At 46.0% G+C, this 20362-nt stretch overlaps 1 protein-coding gene across 1 annotated transcript in view; it reads right to left on the reverse strand.

Moving 5' to 3' along the window:
• LOC137421273 (fibronectin type III and SPRY domain-containing protein 2) overlaps positions 1-19454 on the reverse strand; it is a 204794-nt gene extending 185340 nt beyond the window's left edge. The window contains exons 1-4 of the mRNA XM_068107170.2: positions 19279-19454; positions 16739-17286; positions 8643-9052; positions 3895-3990 (exon numbers count right to left, since the gene is read on the reverse strand). Coding sequence (XP_067963271.2) covers positions 3895-3990; positions 8643-9052; positions 16739-17286; positions 19279-19298 — 1074 coding nt within the window. The 5' untranslated portion in view covers positions 19299-19454. The remainder of the gene's footprint in view (positions 1-3894; positions 3991-8642; positions 9053-16738; positions 17287-19278) is intronic.
• Between the last annotated feature and the right edge of the window lie 908 nt (positions 19455-20362).

Consider the following 20362-nt stretch of genomic DNA (forward strand, 5'->3'; position numbering starts at 1 on the left):
TTCACAGGCAGGGTGATTCATCAATGTGTGTACCGCTAAACTGGGCGCCCCGTTTGCGTCCCATTAGTTGTTGGATGTTAAGAATCTCACCGTGTCTTCCACAAAGAGAAGGCGAGCTATCGCCGGCACTCTGAACAAGTTGTGGCCTGGCATGCTCTTCTCCTCTGCCGTTATATACGTCCTCCTCGGCATCTTTTTCCAGAAGAGCCCTGTCTCGTCACAGTTGAAGATTTGCTGGGGGATGTATCGTTCGGCTTCTATCAGTTCGGCAAAAGTTATAATAAAATCTTCAGCTGCCTTCACATCTGCCTCACCAAGTCGACAACACGCACACCTCGCTCATGTTTTTCGACGATTGCGTGTTTTATATCCAAGCACATCATCCTCTTCTTCTTCTCAGTACTGCCCTTGGCACTCAATTACTTAGGACCCATGGTTAAAACTAAGAAATTTTCCAAAATAACCAACATGCGAAAACAAAACAGCAGCGATATACGGCAGATATGCTTGCACGGCAAGATAACCACGTGACCGGAACCCACCTGGTGGCGGCTGGCGTAAGCTCGTAACTCAGATCTCGGCTCGCATCTCAAAGCAATAAACCGCCCGAGCGACGGCTCGTATCTCGGAAAACTCGTAAGTTGGTGCACTCGTAAGTCAAGGTTCCACTGTATATATATATATATATATATATATATATATATATATATGTATATATATATATATATATATATATATATATATATATATATATATATATATATATATATATATATATGTATATATATATATATATATATATATATAATGTTGCGGATCTGCCGCCGGCCTTCTCCCCTTATCAAGGGGGGATTAATATCCTTGTCTTTACTGACCTGGCGCGACCCGAGACCAATTACGTCCCTTCCAGACAGCGCCAAATAGGGTTTCGGGACCAAATTCGCTCGTACCTAGGTACTAGCGCTGCCCTGGAAGCGAGGAAATAAGACTCGCACGAACCACGTGTGATGGTGATACGCCGTGCGGTTTGCGTACACGTGATCCATGCTGTTATACATAGTGGAACCCGATTCAAGCGGTTTTACCCGTGCCACGCTTAGTCAATGGAGAAATCACAAAGACGATCGAATTCAGAAGAAAAGGAAGAACAAATAGGTTTAATTATTATTTCACGTATTTACAGCTCAGGACGAAGAGACACAGGGAAGCTTAGACAGTCTTATTTCTTAATACCCAAGGACAAACGGGCCCGTCTCACTCACACTCACACGGGGATTGCAGATGGGCAGGATGATGTTCTCCAGCGCCGTGGTGGTCGTCCAGGCTTGGCCCCGTCTGGCTCTCCATGGTCCCCGGCACGTCCCGCGAAGATGGAGGTAGGCGAATGCAGGAACTCCTATCGTGTCGCTCTAACAAACGGGTAATCTCGGGGCGAACGGTAGAGGGCGGACTTTGCGTGGCTGGCGGTTATTCAGCCGTGTTCACTCACTTTGGCTGAACTGCATAAGTTATAACCGCCCTGGCTGCGCCCACGTATTCCTCGTAACCAGGTTCATACAGTGCGGGTGATCCTCTTCAAGCGCGTCTCCCTTCTTAGAACTCAGAACTCATAACTCCTTTCAGAGCACCTCTTCCAACTTGACGAGCACCTCTCCCTCCTCATAACTCAGGAACTGCAACTGATGAGCGCCTCTCCCTCCTCATAACTGAGGTGGGGGCTTCACGCGATCGGGTTTATTGCCACACCCTTAGCCCGATCGAATGTCCCAACCACGCCCTGTGATGCAGTCCTGCAGCCACATGCTGTGAGCCCTGATTGGTGGCTCATTGTTACCGTCCCCACTGCTGCGGCGCCAACCTCAACCCTCCTCCACCTTCCGAGGCTCACCTCGTGTTAACTCGCGCCCAGCATAACCAGGGCTTTTTATCCGCAATGGATCGAGCCTATGGACGTGGAATGGTTTGTAGAAGTACGGCCTATCCTCCTGTCTTTACACAACGCAGGATTAACATTGGAAGGGGCCTACTCTCACACATACTAAGACATAACTATACTACAAATGAGGCTACATGTTGCACGTGTGACTATCTATGGGGGGCAACCCTTAACCTTTATTGACCTTTACTGTACAAATCTCAAAACCGCAGCAATATATATATATATATATATATATATATATATGTATGTATGAGTGCGCGTGTGTGTGTGTGTGTGTGTGTGTGTGTGTGTGTGTGTGTGTGTGTGTGTGTGTGTGTGTGTGACAGGCTCTGGCAAAAGCAGACACTTGGGGTGCAAAAATCAAAATTGAAATTTTGATATCATCTGATGCCCCATGCTTTTCTCTTTCATTTGATCTACACATTATGTTAATTGGAACATGAATGGTATTTTAATGACAATTATATTTTCGTTTAAACAATGGAGATAATTAGGTTCAAAGTTCACAATACAGTTCACACGCAAAAGGAATGTGCACACGTAGAGCTTTTCATTCATACCAAACATGTATGTCAGCCTTGTCAGGGATCTCCTTCGAATTACGATGTATGCCCGTAGTAAAACATCGAAATCTTCGTGTCTTTCAGAGCACATTTCGAGAATGACATTTTTGATTATTTGTCGAATTTCACAACTTTTCTGTTGTTTCTTGGAAAAATGTTTTGGTGCATAATAATCTAGAGAAGTTACTCTTTCCATCCAAATAAAAATCTCAATTTGGTCCCTGTGGTCATATTTTGACTCTTCTGGCTTTTTCTCGCGAAGAGAAATGCCGACAAGTGTCTGGTTTTGCCAGAGCGCGCCACATATATCGGTTAAAACCCGTCAGTACCTAAAGTGTCTGCCTTTATTATTTTTTTCACAAATTAATCACACACATGCACATTATCTTATGTGTTTTCGTTTTTAAGGTGCACAAAAAAAGCTTTACTCACTGACGGGTTTTAATCTATAGATGTAGGGCGCCCCTTTATATTATATGAACTTTTCTACAGCATTCCTTGGTTCCTCCTAAGAACACAAGGGTAGTCCAGCATGCACACAATATTTTTGGAATATCCCTTATTTTCTATTGTTTGGCATTTTCTACAAGCTTTGGAATTTCCCTTCTTTTCTATGCTTTGCCACATGGCACACACCATATAAAGGGGCCTTTTCTATGCCCCTGGTTTTTTTCCCAAGAATGTCCATTTTCTATGGCCGCTGTTAGTGGCCATATAAAGTGGCTGTCACAGTGTCACAATGACGGATGAAAAAATACAGGAGACATCACATGCATCAATTAAATTACACTAATTAAAAACCAATCAATTTCTCGTGGTCTGTATGGGGGTCCCGCCCTAATTATTTGGGGGTTTTATTTTGGGGGTGGGAGGGAGGGGGGTTTCACCACTGTGAGCCAAGCAAAAAATTTGGCACTTAGGTGGAATTTGTTTCGAAAGCCATTAATGAGATGTATTGGCCGATGTATATTCCAAGTTTCAGCTAGTTTCAATGTATAGCCTTTGAGATATGAGCGCCAACACATTTCGGACGGTAGGACAGACTGACAGACACCAACGTCAATAAAACTCAAGAATGCGGGAACGAATGTTGCTGAAAATTGGAACATATTAGCTCGACGTACAAAGCATTTACTTCTGAAATTCGCAGCCGATTTCGTCCAGTGGAAGCCGAGAAACGAATTTTCAGTCCCTATGTTAAAGTTGCAATATACAAAAGAAACCATCCCATAAATAAGGGAGGGGCGCTTCACGCTTCCCTTGATTCATGAATGTCATTGGACAGTGTAAGGAGAAATGGGGCATTCACGTAGGACAGTGTACATGACCTAGATTGACTGATTCAAGTTCATTGTTTGTATTTGAAAGGTGATATCCATTGCATGTGTATACCTCCATTGCCTGATGCTGATCACGTTGGTTTTCTTGCCAAATTCTGATGTCATTTACTCTGTCCTTCAAGACCATCATGTTTTCATTCAGCATAACCTGGAAAATAGTGCAAGTTTGAATGAAAATATTGTGATGCTGCTGTTCGAGTTTGGACTTTTTCATGGTACTGTCTGTTTCATGAATGCAGAAGAGGGAGACGGGAGGAAATGGGGTGAGGGGAGCATGTGATGAGGGGATGGAGTGTGTGAAAATGCCATTATATTCAGTGCCTTCAGAAGGTATTCACACCCCTTGACATTTTTCACGTTGTGTTGTGTTACAACCAGAATTTAAAATGGTTTCAATAGAGATTTTTTTTCGTCACTGATCTACACATAATATCCCATAATGTCGAATTGGAATTATTAATTTTTTAAACAAAAATTGACAATATAATTAAAAAGGAAAATATGAAATGTTTTGAGTCAATTTGTCTTCAACCCCTTTGCTATGACACTCCAAATTGAGCTCCGGTGCATCCAATTTCCTTTGATCATCCTTGGGATGTCTCTGCAACTTGATTGGAGTCCACCTGTGGCCATTTCAATTGATTGGACATGATTTAGAAAGAAACACACCTTTCTATACAAGGTCCAACAGTTGACATTGCATGTCAGAACAGAAACTCTACCATGAAGTCCAAGAAACTGTCCATAAAACTCAGAGATAGAATTGTGAGGAGGCTTAGATCTGGGGAAGGGTATAAAACAATTTCAAGAGTGTTGAAAGGTCCCAAGAGCACAGTGAGCTCCAGCCTTAGGAAAGGGAAAGAATATAGAACTATCCAGATTCTTCCTAGAGCTGGCTGTCCGATCAAACTGAGCAACCGGGCAAGAAGGACCTTGGTCAGGGAGGTGACAAAGACCCGAGTGACCACTCTGACATAACTACAGAGTTCCTTGGCTGAGAGGGGAGAACCTGCCGGAAAGACAACAGTCTCTGCAGTCCTTCACAAACCTAGGCTTTATGGGAGAGTGGCCAGATGGAAGCCACTCCTGAGAAAAAGGCACATGACAGTTGACAGCATGCCTGGAGTTTGCAAAAAGGAACATAAAAGACACTGAAAGCAGGATGGAAAGTATTCTGTGGTCTGATGAGATGAAAATTGAACTCTTTGGCCTGAATACAAAGTGCTACATCTGGCAGAAACTGAGCACAGATCATCAACCATCTAACACCATCCCTACCGTGAAGCATGAAGCATGGTGGTGGCAGCATCATGCTATGGGGATGCTTTTCAGTGACAGGGAATGGGAGACTTGTAAGGATAGAGGGAACAATGAATGGAGCCAAATACAGGAAAATCCTGGAGGAGAACCTACTTCAGAGTGCAAAAGACCTTAAAGTCAGGTGAAGATTTACATTCCAACAAGACAATGATCCAAAGCATACAGCCAAAGCAACCTGGAATGGCTTCAGAACAAGAAAGTGGAAGTCCCTGAGTGGCCCAGCCAAAGCCCAGAGTTGGATCCCATTGAGAATCGGTGGAAGACTTGAATATTGCTGTTCATCGACGCTCCCCGTCCAACATCACAGAGCTTGAGCAAATCTGCAAAGAAGAATGGGAGAAACCCCCCAAATCCAGATGTGCAAAGATGATACAGACATACCGAAGGAGACCTGAAGCTGTAATCACTGCCAAAGGCAATTCTACGAAGTATTGACTCAGGGGGTTGAATACTTAAGTAAATGAGATCTTTATGTGTTGCAGTTTTAATTGTCTTGTAGAAATTTCTAAAAAGAAAATTCCACTTTGACATCATGGGGTATTATGTGTAGATAAGTGACACAAATCTCAAATTAATCCATTTGAAATTCAGGCTGTAACAACAAAAGGTGAAAAAAAATCAAGGGGTGTGAATACTTTCTGAAGGCACTGTATTGTGCATCCTTTCAATGAACCTTTAAGGGATTGCCAGATCATCCAGCATTCCTTCAATTCACCAAACCTTCACCAGCCCTGGCTGAGATCTGCTCTTGCTCTAACCCTGCTGCTATTATTGCCTTCTTCTTATCAACTACTTCAATCATATAACATAAATAGCATATGCAATTTGTTATCCTGCACGTTGTTGGAGAGTTAGTTTCCTCCGCCACCTAAGGTGGCTGGAGGTTATGTTTTCACCCCTGTCTGTTTGTCTGTTTGTTTGTTTGTGAAGAAAATATCTCAAAAAGTTGTGCACGGGTTCGGACAAAATTTGGCAGAGATGCAGTGTATGAGACAAGGACGAAATGATTAGATTTTGGTGAAGATCCGGATTCGGATCCGGCTACGGGAATTTTTAAAGTGATTTTTCACCATTGGGAGATAGGGACAAAAACGATACATAGCAGGATATCTCAAAAAGTTGTGGATGGATTTGGACGAAACTTGTTGGAGAGGTTGTGTGTGTGACAAGGAAGAATCGATTCAATTTTGGTGAAGATCCGGATGAGGCTAGTATATATTTTTAAGTGATTCTTCACCATTGAGTGATATGGCCAACAAGTTGGAGGTGTGTATGGTCTCCACTGAGTGCAGTTCTAGTTAGGGATGTGTTTCACCTTCACGAGCAGATGTTCGTAATTGGATGTAAACATTTTTTTCTGTCTACCTCTACGTACTTTTAGGTCGAGGCCATCCTGCCAGCCACGTAAACGTTGTTAGGATTTACCAAAACAGCAAGTGCAGCAAAATATTACCTTTTGTAAAATTTGCATTTGTAAATTGGGTCACTGGGCTGAAAAAAAAAAAAATTAACAGAGGGGAAATTAATCTCTGTACTTCTTTTTTTCTTTTTCTTTTTTTTTATGTTGGAGGCTCCAGGCACAGACGATGTAGCCCTCATCGAGGCCAGGCCTTAAATATAAGAGAAGAAAAGTGTATGATGAAAAGTGTATGATGAAAAGTTTATGATGAAAAGTATATGATGAAAAGTATAAGATGAAAAGTGCATAATGAAAAGTGTATGATGAAAAGTTTATCATGAAAAGTTTATAATGAAAAGTTTATAATGAAAAGTTTATAATGAAACGTTTATAATGAAAAGTTTATAATGAAAAGTGTATGATGAAAAGTTTATCATGAAAAGTTTATAATGAAAAGTTTATAATGAAACGTTTATAATGAAAAGTTTATAATGAAAAGTGTATGATGAAAAGTTTATCATGAAAAGTTTATAATGAAAAGTTTATCATGAAAAGTTTATAATGAAAAGTTTATAATGAAAAGTGTATGATGAAAAGTTTATCATGAAAAGTTTATCATGAAAAGTTTATAATGAAAAGTTTATAATGAAACGTTTATAATGAAAAGTTTATGATGAAAAGTGTATGATGAAAAGTTTATCATGAAAAGTTTATAATGAAAAGTTTATAATGAAACGTTTATAATGAAAAGTTTATCATGAAAAGTTTATCATGAAAAGTTTATAATGAAAAGTTTATCATGAAAAGTTTATCATGAAAAGTTTATAATGAAAAGTTTATAATGAAACGTTTATAATGAAAAGTTTATAATGAAAAGTTTATAATGAAAAGTTTATAATGAAAAGTTTATCATGAAAAGTTTATAATGAAAAGTGTATAATGAAAAGTTTATCATGAAAAGTTTATAATGAAAAGTTTATAATGAAATGTTTATAATGAAAAGTTTATAATGAAACGTTTATAATGAAAAGTTTATAATGAAACGTTTATAATGAAAAGTTTATAATGAAACGTTTATAATGAAAAGTTTATCATGAAAAGTTTATAATGAAAAGTTTATAATGAAACGTTTATAATGAAAAGTTTATAATGAAAAGTTTATAATTGAAAGTTTATCATGAAAAGTTTATAATGAAAAGTTTACAATGAAAAGTTTATCATGAAAAGTTTATAATGAAAAGTGTATAATGAAAAGTTTATAATGAAACGTTTATAATGAAAAGTTTATAATGAAAAGTTTATAATGAAAAGTTTATAATGAAAAGTTTATAATGAAAAGTTTATAATGAAAAGTGTATGATGAAAAGTTTATGATGAAAAGTGTATGATGAAAAGTTTATGATGAAAAGTGTATGATGAAAAGTTTATAATGAAAAGTGTATGATGAAAAGTTTATGATGAAAATTGTATGATGAAAAGTGTATGTTAAAACGTTTATGATGAAAAGTGTATGATGAAAAGTTTCTGATGAAAAGTTTATGATGAAAAGTGTATGTTGAAACGTTTATGATGAAAAGTGTATGATGAAAAGTTTCTGATGAAAAGTTTATGATGAAAAGTGTATGATGAAAAGTTTATAATGAAAAGTGTATGATGAAAAGTTTATGATGAAAAGTGTATGATGAAAAGTGTATGTTGAAACGTTTATGATGAAAAGTGTATGTTGAAACGTTTATGATGAAAAGTTTCTGATGAAAAGTGTATGATGAAAAGTGTGTGTATGATGTTTGTTTGTGAGAAAGAGAGATTGAAGCTCGGCCGGTAGATATAGTTTGAGTGAAACAGAAAGTAAGACCAGCAATCCTGACACGGAGAGTGTAAGATGGTTCCGGGCACCACTTTAATGTGCCTAAGTCCGAACGGTAGTACTCCCCTGGGCGGTTGCTGTCGACAACCCACCACCGAAAAAATCTTTATCTTCACCACTCTTCCTTTATGATATGGAAGTCTCTGAAGTTATGCCATTGATTAGTAGCTCCTCCATGTTGTATGGCCTGTGGTGTCTTAATGCCAAAACCAACCTTAATGAGTCTTGCAGCATTGTTGAGAGTCGTGACGTCATGGAGTTCATGGCACCCGAACAACTTGTCTAAAGCTGATATTGGCTTCTTGCAGCTGATGCAGTATACGTCATGTCGCCGCTTCAACATCTCCTCTGTTTCCGAATCCTCCTCGTTATCATCAAAAATATCATTGGTGCTAGATTCAGAGCCACTCTCCCCACAAACATCTTCATTGAGGCCTTTCGACTCCGTGCCATCCAAGGAGAAGCCGATCACTTGGGGTTCTTCATGATGTTGAGGAGTTAATGGCCTCACATCCGGTCCACGTTCGTTGATACATTTTGCCAAAGAGGAACCTGAAGATGCATCACCTTGTTCTGGTGAAGAGCGTCCTTCATCCTTCTTCTCCACTGAGTCCCCCGTGTGTCCTTTATCGCAAATAAACCCAACAGGATTATCAACTTGGTCTTTGGAGAGGAGTTGAGGAGAGACATCACAATCAATATCATTAAACTCTTGTATATCTTCTGATTTCTCCTCAGGAAGTAACAATAATTTGGTTAATCCTTTGGATCTCGGTTGGCATCCCAAAAGGGCATCAGAAGTTTCTCTACCATCTGGGAATGAATGTCTCATTAGAAGCTTGCCATAATAACTAGAACACATTGCTATTCAGAAACAGGTCACACACAGATTTTCCAAATCATCGTTTCTGACTGAATAAAATTTTCTCATGAATAGTAATTAAAAAAGAAGTTTCACTTCTTCTTCTTCGTCGGTACATTGTAGCACAAGGCTGCAGGGTAGCATCATTAGCTGAGGGTGGGGCTGTGCCGCTGATGCAGTGCCCTCTGCTGGTGAGGACAGGAATTTGGAATTTGTTCAGGGTGCCGGCGATAGAAAACCTACTCTTCACGAAGGGCACCATGCGATCTTTAATGTCCACCAATGAATGCTGGCAGATGGGAGGCCCAGTTTAACGTCCATCCGAGGGATGGCACACACAATGATGAATCACACACCAAGATGACAGTTTATAGCTGGTTCAGGATTCAAATCCAGGCTAAACAGCTTCGAGAGGAGTGTGCATAACTCCAGAGCCAAGGCCATCCTGTCAGCCCTATGATTGCACTGATATATATATATATATATATATATATATATATATATATATATATATATATATATATATATATATATATACATACATACACACACATATATATATATATATATATATTGTGGCGGCCACAATGCCAGCGGGTAATAATTCGGCGCACCAGTGGGTGACGCGAGCGTCCGGGCGTGGAAGCATGGCTTGGGCCACGCCCGGAGCAAAGGCGTCATGAGGCACAGGGGTTGAACTGAAATAAATGCCCCGCCTTTCGGCCGACCGGCCACGCCCAAGGGCAAGGTGTGGCCTCGGGACATATATGCGGGCTCGAAAGTGGAGCCCGCCCAGTGCTTATGAGCGAGCCTTGAATAAAGTGTTTTGGTTTGTACAGCGCGTTGTGGCCTACCTTCTTGGCAAACGAGTTGTGTGTGCACAGCACCACACTGGTGACCCCGACTGGTTCAGCCGTGGCTGACCCCTGAACGCGCCAAGGCTACCAACGCTGTCGCCGTCAAACTCCCGGAGTTCTGGCAAGCACAGGCCGACGTTTGGTTTGTGCAAGCCGAGGCCCAATTCCAGCTCCAGAGCATCACGGCGGACGACACCATGTACTTTCACGTGGTCGCCGCCCTCGGGCCCGGCACTGCCGCCCACGTCGTGTCCTTCCTTCGGCACCCGCCAGGTACCCACAAGTACGCGGCGCTCAAACGGCTCCTCCTCACCACGTTCGGGCTCACAGAGGCCGACAGCGGCGACCGCCTCCTTGACCTTCCCACCCTCGGCGACACACGACCGTCCATTCGGATGGATTACATGTTGTCCCTTCTTGGAGACAAACGCCCGGATTTTCTGTTCCGAGCGCTTTTCCTCCGCCAGCTACCTGTGCAGGTGTGGCTCGCGCTGGCCGGTTCGGCCATAACGGAACCCCGTGCCCTGGCCAGAGAGGCGGACAAATTTTTCGCGGCCTGTGACACGCGGCCGACGTATGGTGCTGCCGTAGTGGATCCCTGTGCGGATGCTACAGCGCCCCCTGATTCCCTCGTGGCCGCTGCTACGCCCCGACCACCACCGCCGGCACGGCCGATGCAGCAGCCACCACCACAAACCTGGTGCTATTATCATGCCAGGTTCGGCCGCAAGGCCCGGACGTGCCGCCCGCCATGCTCTTTCGACGGGTCGGGAAACAACCGGGCCGGCGCTCACTTGCGGCCATGAGCGTCGGCCATTCCGGCAGCCTCCTTTTCATCATGGACACCTCGTCTGGTTGTCACTTTCTGTGCGACACTGGAGCGCAGGTAAGCCTCCTCCCTGCCTCCGCGTCCGACAAGCAAGCCGTGGGCCGGGGCCCCGCCTTGCTCGCTGCCAACGGAACTCCCATCCGCACATTCGGGAAGCATTGTCTCTCGCTGCGGTTCGGGCAACAGCGCTTCCAATGGTCTTTTGTCACCGCCAGTGTGCCAATGGCCCTGCTCGGTGCGGACTTCCTTTGTGCACATGGGCTGTTGGTGGACGTTAAGCGCAGACGTCTCGTCCAGGCCGAAACCTTCAGCTCGCTCGCTTGCTCGCTGAGCGGCTCATTGAGCAGCTCGCTGAGCGGCTCACCGAGCGGCTTACCAAGCGGCTTGCTGAGCGGTTCAGTCCCGGCGAGGTTGGTCTGTACGCTTCCGGCAGCGGACGAGTTTACCCGCCTCCTCGCCAGATTCCCGGTGCTCACGTGGCCCACCTTTTCAGCGGTAGCCGTCAAACACAGGGTGGAACACCACATTCCCACCGTCGGACCACCGGTCTACGCCCGAGCACGCCGCCTCGACCCAACGAAGCTCGCCGTTGCGAAGGCGGAATTCGCCACGCTGGAGCGGCTGGGCATTGTCTGGCGTTCCAACAGCGCATGGGCCTCACCGCTGCACATTGTGCCCAAGCCCGGTGGCGGATGGCGGCCGTGCGGTGACTACCGCCGGCTCAACGACGCCACCACCCCCAACCACTACCCGGTCCCGCACATTCAAGACTTTTCCGCCCGGTTGGCGAAAACGACCATTTTTTCTAAGGTGGACCTCATCCGGGGCTACCACCAGGTCCCCGTCAAACCGGAAGACGTACCGAAGATGGCCGTTATAACACCTTTCGGCCTCTTCGAGTTCTTGCGGATGCCTTTTGGGTTGAAAAATGCAGCCCAGGCGTTCCAGCGGCTCATGGACAGCGTCTTGCGCGACTTGTCCTTCGTCTACGTCTACCTGGACGACATCCTAGTCACGAGCACGTCGACTTCCTGGGGCACCGCATCACCAGGCATGGGGCCATTCCTTTACCGGCCAAGGTGGAGGCGGTCAGGAGTTTCCCGCGCCCCTGCACGATCAAGGGGCTCCAGGAATTCCTGGGCATGGTGAATTTTTATCACCGCTTCGTGCCCCGCATCGCCCACCTGCACGAGGCCCTCCGGGGGAAGCCGGGCAAAGGTGATATCGCCTGGACGGAGCCGATGGACGCAGCATTTGCGGGCGCGAAGCTGGCCTTGGCCAACGCCACCATGCTGGTGCACCCGGCGCCTGATGCACCAATCACCCTCACCAACGATGCGTCGGACTAAGCGGTGGGCGCGGTGCACGAGCAGTGGGTGAATGGTGCTTGGCAGCCACTGGCGTTTTTTAACCGACAGCTCTGCCCGCACGAACGCCGGTACAGCACCTTCGACCGCGAGCTTCTCGGCTCCACCTAGCGGTCCGATACTTCCGCCATCTTCTCGAGGGCCGCCCGTCCACGGCCTTCGTCGATCACAAGCCCCTTGTTTTCGCTATGGCCAAGGTCGCCGAGCCGTGGTCGGCCGGCAGCAGCGTCACCTCTCTGCCGTGTCCGAATACATGACGGACATCCGCCACGTCGCGGGTAAGGACAACCCGGTGGCGGATTGCCTTTCCCGGTCCGTCACACATGCGGTCCACCTCGGGATCGACGATGCCCGGATGGCGGCGGACCAGACCGCCGACCCCGATGTCCAGGCCTTTCGGACCGCCGTCACGGGCCTCTGCGTCACCGAGGTACCGTTCGACGTCGCGGGCACTGCCCTCTTTTGTGACGACTCCCTCGGCCGGCCTCGCCCCATCGTGCCCGCTGGCTAGCAGCGCCTGGTTTTTGACGCCATCCATGGCCTGTCTCACCCGGGCACGAAGGCCTCCCAGAAGCTGGTCGCGGCAAAGTTCGTCTGGCGGGGCCTTCGGAAGTACATCTGCGACTGGGCCAGAACGTGCCTCACGTGCCAGCTCGCAAAGGTCCACCGCCACAACCAGGCCCCGTTGGCCCCATTTACGATGCCTGAACGTCGGTTCGACCATGTGCACGTCGACTTGGTGGGACCTCTGCCCCCCTCGCGGGGTTTCACCCACCTCCTCACCATGGTGGACCGCACCACCCGGTGGCCGGAGGCCGTGCCATTGGCGGCGACGGCTGCGGCTGACGTCGCGCAAGCTTTCATCGCCACTTGGGTTGCCCGGTTCGGCGCCCCCTCGGACATCTCGTCCGACCGCGGCCCCCAGTTCACCTCGGAGCTCTGGGGCGCGGTGGCGCAAGGGCTCAGCATCAAGCTGCCCCGCACCACGGCCTACCACCCCCAGGCCAACGGCCTGTGCGAGCGCTTCCATCGCTCGATGAAGGCCGCGCTCCGGGCCAGCCTCCGCGCAGCTGGCAGACAGCTGCTGGGCCGACAAGCTCCCCTGGGTCCTGCTGGGCCTCCGGATGGCGCCCAAGGATGACCTGCACGCGTCCTCGGCGGAGCTGGTCTTCGGGCAGCCACTGCGGGTACCGGGCGAATTTATCCCCGACTCGACGGCACCTTGGTCTGCGGCGCAACAGCGCTCCACCCTTCAGGAGACCGCCAGGAGGTTCGCCCCGGTGCCGACGGCACACCACGGTTGCCCTTCCTCACACGTCACCCCGGAGCTTCACATGGCGGAGTACGTTTTTGTCTGGCATGACGCCCACCGGCACCGCTGCGGCCCCCGTACGACGGGCCCTTTCGCGTGCTGGAAACCGGGGACAAGCACTTCACTGTGGACATCGGCGGTACTCCAGATCGTATCTCCATGGACCGCCTCAAGCCGGCCCACCTCGACCTGGGCCACCCCCCGCAAGCAGCTCTGCCTCCGCGTCAAGCCGCCCCCCGGCAGGCAGACCGCCGGCACCCCCCACCCCCGCCATCCCGCCACCCCCCATCCCTGCACGCATCACCAGAGGGCGTTTCGGCCGGGTCATCTGGCTTCCCCGCAAGCTCACCCTTCAGGTGCGCGGGAATTCTGGGGGGGCGCATGTGGCGGACACAATGCCAGCGGGTAATAATTCCGCGCACCAGTGGGTGACGCGAGCGACCGGGCGTGGAAGCACGGCTCGGGCCATGCCCGGAGCAAAGGCGTCATGAGGCACAAGGGTTGAACTGAAATACGTGCCCCGCCTTTCAGCCGACCGGCCACGCCCAAGGGCAAGGCGTGGCCTCGGGACATATATGCGGGCTCGAAAGTCGAGCCCGCCCAGTGCTTACGAGCGAGCCTTGAATGAAGTGTTTTGGTTTGTACAGCGCGTTGTGGCCAACCTTCTTGGCAAACGAGTTGTGTGTGCACAGCACCACAATATATACATATACAGTCACCTGAAAAAGTAAGTACACCCCATGTAAAGTTTTGACTTTTTGTCCCCCTTTGCACCGCAGAGTGAAAGGAGGACTATGGTTTACCCATCCGTCCGTGCGTCTGTCCGTCCGTGCGTGCGTGTGTGCGGACGTGCGTGCGTGCGTACATGCGTGCGTGTGTGCGGACGTGCATGCGTGCGTACGTGCGTGCGTGCATGTGTAAGCGAAGGATCGAATTCTAATTTGGTGTGTGGGTGCAACCCGCGTCAAAATCCAAGATGGCCACCACCATATTTATGTCTGAACATTGTGAGCGAAATATCTTGAAAAATAAAAGAACTACTAACTTCTAATATGGTGTGTGGGTGTATCTACGCATAAGGAAGAACGCTATTGAAAATTGGGTCGCCACGTCAAAATCCAAGATGGCCACCGCCATGTATGTCTCAACCTTGTGAGCGGAATATCTTGAAAAATAAACGAACTACTAACTTCAAATATGGTGTGTGGGTGTATCTACGCATAAGGAAGAAAGCTATTGAAAATTGGGTCGCCACGTCAAAATCCAAGATGGCCGCCTTGCGTCTTCCACTTTGTCAAGTCACATCACTTCACCGATGGGGGACCTAGGCGTAACGCTTGTTCAACATATTTCAACATACAGCTATTTGATCTTCATTTCAACAATATTGATAGATAAAGGTGATATAATATAACAAATATCATGAAACCTTTACATTTTGTAGTCCATTGTATAATTTAAATAAACATAAATGCAAATTTCGCATGTGGAAAAAGCAAGTACACCCTTGGCTCTAATGGGTGGTATTGCCCACTTTGGCAGAAACAACCTCAAATAGGCGTTTCTTATATCTGTCGACCAGTCTCTGACATCGACTGGGAGAAATTTTTTCCCACTCCTCCATGCAGAATTCTTTCAGCTGTGCGATGTTTGAGGGGTTTCTTGCATGCACAGCTCATTTCAAATCCCCCCACAACATCTCGATGGGATTTAGATCTGGGCTTTGACTTGGCCATTCCAGAACCCTCCATTTCTCACTTTTCAGCCATTCCTTGGTGGATTTACTGGTATGTTTAGGGTCATTGTCATGTTGCAAGGTCCACCTTCAGTTGAGCTTCAACTTTTCGACAGATAGCCTCACATTATCCTCAAGCACCCTCTGGTACAATGAAGAATTCATAGTGGATTCTATGATGGTGAGCTGCCCAGGCCCTGATGCAGCAAAGCTGCCCCAAACCATAATATTTCCAACACCATGCTTTACAGTTGGTATCAGGTTCTTGAGGTCAAATGCTGTCTTTGGTTTTCGCCAAACATGTCTTCTGGTACTGTGGCCAAATAGCTCTACCTTTGACTCATCTGTCCAGAGCACATTGTTCCAGAAGTGCTGGTCTTTGCCTCGGTGTTCAATGGCAAACTTTAGTCTTGCCCTGATGTTCTTTCTGCACAGCAAAGGTTTCCTCCTGGCACACCTCCCATGTAGATCAAATTTGTGCAGCCTCTTTCTAATGGTAGACTCGTGCACTTTGACATCAGCAGTGACAAGAGCTACCTGTAGGTCCCGTGATGACATTCTGGGGGTTCTTAGAGACTTCTTTCAGCATCTTGCGGTCTGCTCTCGGGCTGAACTTGCTGGGGCGGCCTGGCCTGAACAAGTTGGCAGTTGTTTGGAATCTTCTCCACTTGTAGATGATCTTCCGGACAGTCGAATGATTGATTTCAAATTGTTTGGAGATCTTTTTAAATCCCTTCCCAGACTCGTAGACATCTATAACCTTCTTTCTGAAGGCCTCAGAGAGCTCTTTTGATCTAGGCATGGTGACGCCATACACTTCAACAACAAAGAGCAAACCAAACGAAATGTCTGAGGTTTAAATAAGACAGGTTCCTCCAAGATCCTCTCTAACGATGTTCAAATCATTTGCACCTGAGCTGGTGCACCTGATTCTAATTTTAGGTATTTGAAGTAGTGATAAATGTAGGGCTGTACTTACTTTTTCCACATGCGAAATTTGCATTTATGTTTATTTAAATTATACAATGGACTACAAAATGTAAATGTTTCATGATATTTGTTATATTATATCACCTTTATCTGTCAATATTGTTGAAATGAAGATCAAATAGCTGTATGTTGAAATATGTTGAAAAAGTCAAAACTTTACATGGGGTGTACTTACTTTTTCACGTGACTGTATATACTTACATACATATTATATATATATATACACAAAGCAAAACTCTTCCCTGAGGGACTTTAGGTATAAACCAGACTCAAACTTATATGACAGTTCAACTTAGTGCTTTACTGCGCATATCCCTGACCGTGAATGCAACTGATAAACACCTGAATTGTATTGTACCTGAGTCCAAACCTGCTGCAGGAACCAGACTTTGACTATCATTTTTCAAGGTATTATTTCCAACTGAAATCTCTTTTGGATGCGAATCCATATAAACAGAAGTCTCCATGTCTGTATCAATGGTTTTCCTTTCATCTTTCAACTGATGAGTAGCAGAACAAGAGATCTCGCTACTTTGTAGAAGTGCAGCGTCGGGCAGGTCAGCACCACCTGTTACAGTGTCTTCAGGCTCTACAACCACAGAAGGAGAATCTTGCAGTCTTATGGGTGATTGTAACGTTTCACTTTTACCCTCAACAGGTTTGAGTCCATAAAGCAGGTGTTCATCGACGGTGAAGATGATTCGACCTTGAGGCCGGCACACCGGGGACAGCGAGTCCATCCCAAATGTCGCTGCTCGCCTTGCGCTTGCTGGAGAATGAGGCATAAAAGTCTCCCAGGAGATCCGACTGGTTTCACATTGGGCACTCACCATGCTGAACTCTGCACTGGAGAATATCGTTTGAATTTTGGGTTTCATAAGAGGATTTTGCACCACCGTTCTGAACCTGTACAAATACAGTGAAATGGAATAGGTGAACCTAAATTTGTGGAGCATGATTGTTTTTTTATCGAAGAAAAGGCATATAAGATATCATTGGCACATTCATGTAAAAATGAAATATTCCCATGAAATCTGAAAAGTGTTTGAGGTTTCTCATATTCAAAGAGGTATTGAGGGTGTTTGTGAGATATGTATATATACACTACATGACCAAAAGTATGTGGACACCCGAACATCGAACATCTCATTCCAAAATCATGGGCATTAATATGGAGTTGGTCCCCCCCCCTTTGCTGCTATAATAGCCTCCACTCTTCTGGGAAGGCTTTCCACTAGATGTTGGAACATTGCTGTGGGGATTTGCTTCCATTCAGCCGCAAGAGCATTAGTGAGGTCAGGCACTGATGTTGGGCGATTAGGCCTGGCTCGCAGTCGGCGTTCCAATACATCCCAAAGGTGTTCGATGGGGTTGAGGTCAGGGCTCTGTGCAGGCTAGTCAAGTTCTTCCACACCGATCTCGAAAAACAATTTCTGTATGGACCTCACTTAGTGCACGGGGGCATTGTCATGCTGAAACAGGAAAGTGCCTTCCCCAAACTGTTGCCACAAAGTTGGAAGAACACAATCGTATATGATGTCATTGTATGCTGTAGCGTTAAGATTTCCCTTCACTGGAACTAAGGTGCCTAGCCCGAACCGTGAAAAACAGCTCCAGACCATTATTCCTCCTCCACCAAATTTTACAGTTGGCACTATGCATTCGGGCAGGTAGCATTCTCCTGACATCCGCCAAACCCAGATTCATCTGTCGGACTGCCAGATGGTGAAGCATGATTCATCACTCCAGAGAACGCGGTTCCACTGCTCCAGAGTCCAATGGCGGCGAGCTTCACACCACTCCAGCTGACACTTGGCATTGCGCATGGTGATCATAGGCTTGTGTGCGGCTGCCTGGCCATGGAAACCCATTTCATGAAGCTCCCGACGAACAGTTGTTGTGCTGACGTTGCTTCCAGAGGCAGTTTGGAACTCGGTAGTGAGTGTTGCAACCGAGGACAGTCGATTTTCATGTGCTACAAGCTTCAGCACTCGGCAGTCCCATTCTGTGAGCTTGTGTGGCCTACCACTTCGCGGCTGAGCTGTTGTTGCTCCTAGACGTTTCCACTTCACAACAACAGCACTTACAGTTGACTGGGGCAGCTCTAGCAGGGCAAAAATTTGACGAACTGACTTGCTGGAAAGGTGGCATCCTATGACGGTGCCACGTTGAAAGTCACTGAGCTCTTCAGTACAGCCCATTCTACTGCCAATGTTTGTCTCTGGAGATTGCATGGCTGTGTGCTTGATTATATATACCTGTCAGCAATGGGTGTGGCTGAAACAGCCGAATCCACGAATTAGAAGGGGTGTCCGCATACTTTTGGTTACGTAGTGTATATACCCATATATATATATATATACCATATAAAAGGAAGGATTCATGATCTCATCACTACATATAGCATTCTCATCCATGTGAGTATGTGAAGAAGACAGAAATATAAGTGAAACGGCCAGGAAACTTTTCCTTGACTCAAAACCAATGATTATTTTTCACCATCTAGTCTGTTTTCAAGACTGTGTGTTGAAACAGGAACTACATAGAAGGAAAGGCAGATATAGAGTGCCACTGCAAAGCATATTCTGCGCACTAAGCATCGGGGGACTAACGGTAAAGGAGAAAGATTCATGAACCAGTTGAAACGAACAAATCTGTCAGCCAAGGCAAAGCGACGTTTCGTAATTTGCTTCATGAATAATGATCCCGGAAAAAGGAGGTGGAGATTTTGAGTTCTGGGGGAACTTCCTCCCACTTTCTGAAACCCGCAAATGGAGATAATAAAACAACCAAAGAAAGGCAAAGAAAGACAAATGAGAAGTTGAAGACCTATAAGGCTGAAGCAGATCAATGCAGAAAGATGCACAAATGACACATAACATAACACATTCGTCTTACCTTTCCTCCAGTCCTTCCATTTGACTTTCCCTGAACAAAGTTTCCCGTGAAGACTTCGTAATTGGAGTCGTGAATCCCCATCAATAACCTTCAACACCACTTGTCAGCATTCTCGTGTTCTTTGCTTTTCTTCGAACGTTGCTCTGCATTGATCTTTTCAAAGCGAGGTGTTGGGTGCATCATGTGCAGCGGTAAATATAGCAAGCGACCAAACAGCTGGTCAAGTCATTTCCCCCATTTGTTTACCACGTGCTGAAGCTGTGGGAAATTGGGATGGGGGTACAGTGGAAAGGGGGAGGGAGGATTGCCTTCGGACTTGTTTCAGGATCATTTCAATCGATTCATAACAGGAAGGTGGAAACTTTTCTGATACTTCAAATTTAGCATTTTCTCTTCACTTGAAGAACCAGAGGCATTTGTTGAAAAAATCCTGATATATAGCATTTCCTATACTATAATATCTGAGAAAAATGTTCTTTTTTTTAGTCATGAGTAAAGTAGGGCGAAACGCTAACAAAATTGTGTTATGCTTTTCTTTTGAAACCTGATAGAAATCTGCTGAGCATCTTATCAGATATCATGATAAAAACATTTTTGTTATAACTGGAATGTTTTGAATGAAAAAAATATTGGTGACTATACATTGCTTCAAGAGACATGTGTGTGTGTGTGTGTGTGTGTGTGTGTGTGTGTGTGTGTGTGTGTGTGTGTGTGTGTGTGTGTATTCGGGGAAGCCACTTTCCGGTCACTGGAGTCTTATGTATGATGAAAGTTTTGAAGATGTTTGTTTGCTTTGTGCATGGGGGCTGTGCACACCAAACCGAGTGGCACGAGTTGAATGGCACGAGTTGAATGGCACGAGTTGTTCCAGAATGGCATTGATTGGTGGTTCGGCGTCCCCACCCCCCTTTTTCCCTTATATAAGGGAGGCAAAAGAGTTGTTTTGCTTTACTCTTGAGAAAGGTCAGTGGATGCACCTTTATCCGTGTCGCTGACCGAAACGGCGAGCAGTTGTTTATCTGCTCATTAAAGGTTTGAGAACTTAAAATGGATTCATTTGATTTTAATCACAACCGCAAGTCAT

Source organism: Myxine glutinosa, chromosome 2, assembly GCF_964187855.1.
Source record: "Myxine glutinosa chromosome 2, kmMyxGlut1.1, whole genome shotgun sequence".
Lineage (NCBI taxonomy): Eukaryota > Metazoa > Chordata > Myxini > Myxiniformes > Myxinidae > Myxine > Myxine glutinosa.